Genomic DNA, 8,471 nt, shown 5'->3' with positions numbered 1-8,471 from the left:
GGAAAGTCAAAATGCAGTACATCAATAATGAATTCTACATCAGAAATTCTAAAAAATAACTAAGACGTTTGTAACTGTTATCATGGCCTCCTCCTAATCTGTAATTTCATCCTGAACTGCTGAGATGGTTCTTCTGATGTTGGTAGTGGTGTTGCTTGACTCTCCACTTCATTCCTTGGTGGTTGAGTTATTTGAGTTTCAACAGTTGGTGCATTCTCAACAGTTTCAGCAGTTGGTGCATTCTCAACAGTTTCAGCAGTTGGTGCATTCTCAGCAGTTTGGGCATCTGGTGCAGTCTCAGCAGGTGTTGTAGTATGCTCATCCACAGGCTTATCTAGGCAATTGTTCCTGTTATGTCCAATCTGACGGCATATGCTACATTTTTTTTCTATGACCTCCTTTGCTGATTTGTGTGTTATCCTTTCTCAACTCCCACTCTTCCAGCCTTCTTTTTTTCTTGGGTCTTCCTGGTAAGATCCTCTTATGTGGTGGATGGACGTCAGGGTAGGGAGTTCTTTCCCATAAGACTTCACCATTGACTGGAAAGATGATGGATTGATATATTTCTTCATAGGTGGATCTCCTGAAACAGATTGGTATGAAGTCCTCAACATTGACATTGATGAAATTCATTGCTGCAATAGCATGGCAGCAAGGGATAGCAGTCAGAAGTCATTTCCTACAGCTGCAATGTTGAGCATCCACATTCACTGTGTACTTATCTCCAACCATCGATATGTGCCTCACTTCAAATAGCTTTTCTCCTGACCAACTGCAAATATCAATACACATATCAGTACACAAATAAGTTGATTGTGTTAAAAAAAGACAAAAATCTAACCTTGGGATCCAATATTTGGTTAACTCCTTTTCCTTATGTAGTCTGTCAAGGACCTTGGGGCAAATGTTTCCTTCAAAAGTTGTAACTTTTTTTCTCTTGGTAACCCACTTTTCCATTAAATAAACTCTGATTTCCTCGAGCATGGTTATTATGGGTTTGCCTCTTGCATCCACCATGACACTATTAAAAGCTTCACTCATATTGTTGACAATTGTGTCGCATATGGCTCGACCAGAACCTACATAAATAATAGCATCAGTATTGATATCAGGTATTTGTACATAAATCAGGTATTTGTACAAAAATCAGGTATTTGTACAGAAATCAGGTATTTGTATAGAAATAAGGTATTTGTACAGTAGAGATACCTTGAAGGTATAACAATAAGATATCTGTAAGCATCAATATTTAACTCTTTAATTGTTAACATCACTCTTTCCCAAACTGCTGGGTGTATGCTTCTAGCAGCCTTCCACATGAGTATCTTTAATTTTTGGCCAGAGAATCTTTTTCTGAAATTTGCATACAGATGCCTCATGCAAAACCTGTGCTCAACAGTCGGTAATAGGTCCTGAATGGCAGGCACTAATCCCTGTGCAATGATAAGATTATTAGTACTTACAACATTAAACAAAAATGAATAAATTTAACATATATTAAACATACCTTTTGTTGGTCAGACATAAAGGTCATTGTCCCACACACGTCAATACCTCCAAGATCACCAATAAGCAATTCCAAGAACCATGTCCAAGTTTCTTTATTTTGAACTTCCACAATAGCATACGCTAAGGGCAGTAACTAATCATTAGCATCTCTACCCACAGCACTCAACAACTCACCTCCGTATTTTCCTTTTAAAAAACAACCATCCAAACCTATGATGGGTCTACAGAAGACAAAGGAATCTTTACATGCTTTTAAACAAGAGTAAAACCTCTGAAAAATTGCTTCATCATTATCATTTTCCACTTTGATTTTTATAGTTGATCCGGGATTACATTTTAGTAATTCATGTGCATAGTCGTAGATTCTTTTATATTGCTCTTTAAATGACCCATCTACTATATCTGCAGCCATTGCCCTTGCTTTACGAGCTGTTGATATTGACACATGTGTATTCCATTTTCTTAAAGCCCTTTGTCTTACGTCATTTATCTTTAGCTTTGGATTCTCTATTAGAGTTTGGTCCAAGGTTTCACTAAGCCACTTTGCTTTAATGATATTAATCTTGAACTCCTTGCTACAAGAATGAACATCAAGTAGTTTCCTTAATTGCCAAATCTTACGGCTACGAACATAGGAACAATATGCGGACCATTGACATTTATTTTGTGCACCTAAACAACCAACCCTAACTCGCTTACTATCATTTTTCAAGAATTTCAGATTTCTCCCTGCATGAATAACATAAGCCCTAATGGCATCCTTGAAGTGGTTGTTGTTTAGAAAAATAGTTCCTACTTCCCATTTTTAATCCGCTATACTTTTTGGCATTACAAATGTTTGGAATGGACCACATCTTGTCCTTTCATCATTGTTTTCTTCATCCCCAACTGTTTCACTCTCGCTATTTGGCCCACTAAGTAATTCTTCTGAATGCCATTCATCATCAGATAACTCGATTAAATGACATGCTCTATTTTCAAATTTACCTCTGCTAGAATCATCACTTTCAGGCATAGTTTCCACTTCAATTTCACCTTCCACTTCAACATCACTATTCAGACCACTGGCATCCCCAATCTCTACTTCAGCAGCCTCTTCATGGGCCTCTACTTCACCACCATGGTGGACAATAACATCGAACCTATCATCACTCATTGCCCTAAAGTAAATTAAACAGATAAAAAAGATGTATTATTAAGCCTACTTTAACACAATGGGGGACCACTGCTATAATCAATTACAAATAAAATAATGGGGACCATTACACCAACATCGACAACCAACAAACAAACCAACTAAAATAATACCCCATTGAACCCCACCTACAGACACAAACTACACAAAATCATGGAAGTAATTTAGAAACCATGCAGAACATCACAACAATCGAAAGACAAACAAACCCAAAAATAGAATTATGAAAACCCTAACCCACGAGCAAACACAACCCAGAAAACCCTAAACCCACTTACCTCGTTGATGGTGATTAACTGGAAAATTGAAATGAAGAGTGCAACTGCAATCCAATGATGAAATGACAAGTATTAGCTACTTCCTCTACAAATCTGAGCTCAAGAAAGACGAAAATGAAGAAATTTCCCTAATTGCAAAATTTCCCATAAATTGAAAAATTAACGTTAATTAGCCACCTGTACAGTACATGTAACACACCCTAATACAAATTGTGCCACATGTACAATGTTCCGTTAATGATTTAAACGGCGTTACAAAAAAGGACCAAATAAAACACGAATTACGAAAATGAGGATCATTCTTAACATTCGATAAAAATGATGACCATTTTAAACACTTTGTGAAAATCAAAACCATCCGCAACAAACACTACGAAAATAAGGATAAAAAGGTATTAAGCCAATTTAAAATCAATAAATAAGTAAGTCGTGCACAAATCACACATTTTTTTTATGTATGTTGTACACAACTATGAATTTATTAATTCTATTTTTAAATATATGAAAGAATGAAGGAGAAAAAAATATAAGAAATATAAAAAAAATGGTTACAGTCATATTAAACTTCAATGTATATTTTAAATGTATTTTATGTTCTTTATTTCATGCATGATTTCTCGTTTCTTTAAAAGAATTGCAAGTCATTTTCTCCCAACGATTTTATGTTTTTAGAAAACATAATTAACAATTCCAATATGACTTTCTAGGTCTATACTTTTGCAATGAAAGTCATGTTCTTGTGCACTACTTCCTTACTTATTTTAGATTAATACCAAAACGCTGTAAATATAACCTAGGGATGTCAACGGAACGGGTAGGGTACGGGTAGCAGCTCCCCCGTACCCTACCTGCTGGATAAATATTTGTCCCGTATCCGTATACATATCTGTTGGGTATCCGTTATGTGGGTACCCGCCTATTTTTTTCATATCCGCGGGTATCCACGGGTATCCGCAGGTATTTGCAAAATTATTTAAAAAACAAATATTTAATCACATTCAAATAAAATAAAATAAAATACATCACTGTCATAAATTTTAAATAAAGTTCAAATAAACTCAAGTTGATACAAGTCCAAATAATTGTAAAAGTAAATATGAAATGACATTCAACACAATGAAAATTATTTAGTTAGTGATTTGATCAACAAATTCACTTTCTCCGATTAATTCTAAAAAATATACAAAATAAACAAATAATAAACCTCAATTGCCACGTGCTAAGTATTCTTATCTTGATTCCATCATTTGGCAACAAGCATACCATAAACGTCATTGTTTATAAAAGGTTTGATGTATATGCCCAATTTCAAAGAAAGGGAAGAAAAAAATGTTAAGGGATGTAAGTTTAGCGGGTACGGGTATCCACGGGTACGGATACTATGATACCCGTACCCGCCTCGTTAACATGCGGGTATCAAAAATACTTGTACCCGCGAGTAGCGGGTATCCATTTTTAATATCCGTTTTTTACCCGTTGCGGGTTTTATTCGCGGATATCCGCGGGTACGGATATTTTTGACATCCCTAATATAACCTCTATTATATAAAGTTATTCATGTAAAATAAAATTTGTATTTTTTTAAATGTGTCCATTTTCATAATTTCGATTAAAAATGATATTACTTTAGTATAAAAACCAATATCAATTGAATAATAAAATCAATTATAATATATATTATATTTCGTTGTTAATTATATGTTACGACAATTATCACATTTGAGTAATAAGTATAAGTATATAGTTTATACGGATTTCAGTATACATTTGAATCACACACTAATGTTTTAATTTTATTGTCAAATAAATTAGTTCTACTTAAAACCTGAAACTTGATTGCATATCCGTACTGATACTAAAGAAGATTTCACAATGCAAAAGATGATTATGAATAGGATAATCTAGATTTATTCCTTACTTAGGTTTTGTGAAAATGATTAATTTATAGGAGACGTTAATATGAAGAGACAAGGGAAACAGGGATGTATGGATTTGTTCAATGGAAGAGATATGTATCTTTTTTTCGTATAGAAATTAGAAACTTCGATGATTGGGTGGCGAAGTATAACACAGATCCCGACTTTCTAGAATAGATAAAACAATTGCCATTTGTATGAAGTTTTTACTGTTTTTCTTGAGAAAAACTTTAAAAATATTTTATATATTATGCATAAGCATACTGCTGTCAATAAATATCGATGAATATTATATTGAAATTTCAATTTAAATATCATAAAATATATACTTGATTCAAATGATAAGAATTTATAAATTTTATAACTTTTTAGTTTTTTTACATGATATTATTTTATTTTTATTTTAATTTTTATATTATTTAGTTATTATAATAGTTTATTAATATCTGGATTCAAAGTATCACCTTCTTTCTATGTGTATATTTTGCAAAAAAAAAAGTAAAGAAAAATAAAAAATAAGTGAAAGAGAAAAAAAACGGTGGTGATAAATAGACTGAAATTATGATTATATGGTTGAAAATAATTTAATTTATTATTTATTTGATATTATCAATCTTGTTTTACTTTTATTAAAAAAATAAGGTTTGAAAAGAAAGAAGTTACAATTGGAAAGTCGTGTATTGTACACAATATAATCATTCATGTCATTCTTTGATATACTTTTCAATCAAATAAAGTAAGTTACAAGTTGTTTTTATTTTATTTGTTGCATCTAACCAAATTAATTACTTGTTGTTTGTTTCATAGTCCTTTTTTTTTATTTTGTTTTTACTTTTTCTTATCGTTTAATAGTTTATTAGTTAAAGAAGTTATATAAATTTCTTTAAACCTATTCTCTTTCTTTATAAAAAACTATTATTTTTCTAAAAATATCTCTTTTCAAAATAAATTCATGGCGGGTGTCATTGTTGCATGAAGATTTTATTAAAAAGAAAAATGAAAAATGAAAAAGAAAAAAAAGGGGACAAACAAAACCAAATTCATGATAAAATAGACGGCACACAAAGCTAAAAAAATGTACTTATTATGAAAAACAAAATTCATGATTTTCTTTACGAAAATCATTCCATACTTTAAATTCCATGTTGTTGAACTATTATGAATTAAAATTAATTAATGTAAACCCTACAAATTATTCACAATAGGAGTGAGACATCCTTCAAATAAGGCATATTAGCCAAGGAATCAAATCTCACTTTCATACCAACTTTTAGACCCTTAACAAGAGAAAATTAATTCACAACACAAATATTATAATAATTAACTGGCTCAAACTATGACTGAACAACAGGTTGCACCATAAAAGATTGAATCACAGGCTTCATCATGGGTTCCACCACAAGCTCCATTATGGGTTCCATCGTAGGCTCTACCATAGACTCTACCACTTGAGCTAAAGAGCCTTTAGTCTCATCTTGTGAACCAACACCATTGGACGATAATGTTGTTTTATTTTTACGTCAACTACTCTCTTCCCACAAGAAATAACATTAGAAAAAAAATATTTCCTTTCTGTTTCTCTATATATTTTCCTAATATTTTGACCAATTTATTCATCCATTTAAATATTGAAATGCACCATTGGAGTGCACGATTGGAGTCCTAGAGTACACATCAATCATTCTATCTTATCAAAGTTTGAATTAGAGTAAGTTCATTTTGTAACTTTATCTAAGTCAGTTTAGTGATATGCTTACATGAGGGGGGAACTTGCCTACATGTGACTTTCAGTTCAAGATAAATCTCTACTTGCTAGTGAGCATTTGGATGTGTTCATATTATTGATTTGAGTTTCCTTTATATAGATAGAACATCTTGTAAGAGTTTGATATTGTGGAGCTTGGTAGAGAAAAGGCTCAAATTCAACGAAGGGAAGCCATATGTTTTATTTTTCATAAAATTGGTTGATGATTGTTGCATGAATGAATTTTGAGATAAGATATCATAAGTTGAAATGTTTGAAATTGAGATGTGTGGATGATGATTATTTGGTTATTTTATGTTGATTTGAATGAGTTAGAAGACTCAATGCATTTGAGATTAATTGTTAAAATTTTGAGTTGTCGGATGTTTGAGTTATTGAGTAATTTTAGATCCTTTAGATATATCACCTAAGTCTAGTGGCTTTAATGGAGGTTAAATTTAAATTGAATGAAGTCATGTTAGCATAAGAGTGAATAAAAACATCTGAATAGACAAAGGGAATCAATTGATACAACTAGAAGGTTTTTGCAATTATGTAGAGATAGCTCTAACCGATAGGATATGTATACAAGTTTGCAATTATTTAGCTTGAATTAACATGTCTTAGAACTAGATTATACCCTTTTTATTTGTTAAAGAGAAAAAAACTTAAGTGGAAGCCAATAATACCAAACTGATATACCTATCAGTTTTTTAAGTAGCAAAGACGATACTCACCAAACGATGTACTCGTTGGATGATGTACTCCAAAAAAAGCTTCAGACGATACACTTACTAGGCAAGTCAAACCTACTGAACAAGCTTAGTGGATTTAACTCCCAAGGGTTTAAGTCGTTGGACTATAGTATCATAGTCAAGTGAAAAGTGTTTCGTGAAATCCAAAAAAACCTTCAAACGATACACTCACTAGGCAAGTCAAACCTACTGAGCAAGCTTGGTGGATTTAACTCCCAAGGGTTTAAGTCATTGGACTATAGTATCGTAGTCAAGTGAAAATTGTTTTGTGAAATCTATAAAGCTTAGGGTGGTTGGATCGCTAAGCAAGGTATGTATTCGTTAGATAAGTTTTTTTAGTTTTTGATATAGGATTTGTGATTCAGTTACCTCGCTAAGCTAAAATATATTTGTGAAAATCCAGAGACCTTAAAGGGAATTAGATGTTGAGTGAACCAAGTACTAGTTGAATGATACATTGATTGAGAGAGAAGAAAACCTTTGAATTTTTTTACAGTAATTTTTAGACAAAATGAATGAGAAGTGTGTGGCCTGAGTAGAGTCAAGACTTATGCCATAATCTATTAAGAGCAATACAGGACTGCGGAGAGTTAGGGCATTATGTCGTAATCTATTAAGAGTTGTTGTTGATTTTATATATGTACGTACATGTGATGTTAATAATGTTGTTTCCAAGGAGGAAATCTATGTTGTATAATTATAAGATGTGTATTGAATGGGGACTCTAAAGAAAATTGTCCGACTCTACTAATTTTTGGACTCGTATAAAGGAAGATATTTGGTGGTAAAAGTTGATGGATTTTTTTCCACCTAGAGTGTGTTGTGAAAAAAGATTACATATCCCACAGTTAAAAGAACTTATCCTATCATGAAGGGGATACTAGTGCAATTTTTGCTTTCTAACTCGACCATTATGCCTCAGTTCATGGAGAAACGAGGCATATGAAAACGTAGTGGTATTTTTGAAATTTAAGCAAACTTATATGCCTTGATTCCACACTAACTGAAGCATAATGTGTAAGACCCGTGAAATTTAATTAATTAAATAAATAATTAATTAATAAATCCGGGTAG

General features: G+C 32.3%; 1 protein-coding gene across 1 annotated transcript; it reads right to left on the bottom strand.

Moving 5' to 3' along the window:
- Window positions 1-1,642: 1,642 nt before the first annotated feature.
- Window positions 1,643-2,665, bottom strand: LOC114175193. Its single transcript, XM_028059956.1, has 2 exons — window positions 2,329-2,665; window positions 1,643-2,238 (listed from the first exon to the last, which is right to left on the bottom strand). The coding sequence occupies exons 1-2, from the start codon at window positions 2,663-2,665 to the stop codon at window positions 1,643-1,645; spliced, it is 933 nt and encodes a 310-aa protein (XP_027915757.1).
- Window positions 2,666-8,471: the final 5,806 nt, after the last annotated feature.

The sequence above is a fragment of the Vigna unguiculata genome, chromosome 3 (genome assembly GCF_004118075.2).
Source record: "Vigna unguiculata cultivar IT97K-499-35 chromosome 3, ASM411807v1, whole genome shotgun sequence".
NCBI classification, from domain to species: domain Eukaryota; kingdom Viridiplantae; phylum Streptophyta; class Magnoliopsida; order Fabales; family Fabaceae; genus Vigna; species Vigna unguiculata.
This window is presented reverse-complemented; position numbering and strand designations above follow the sequence as displayed.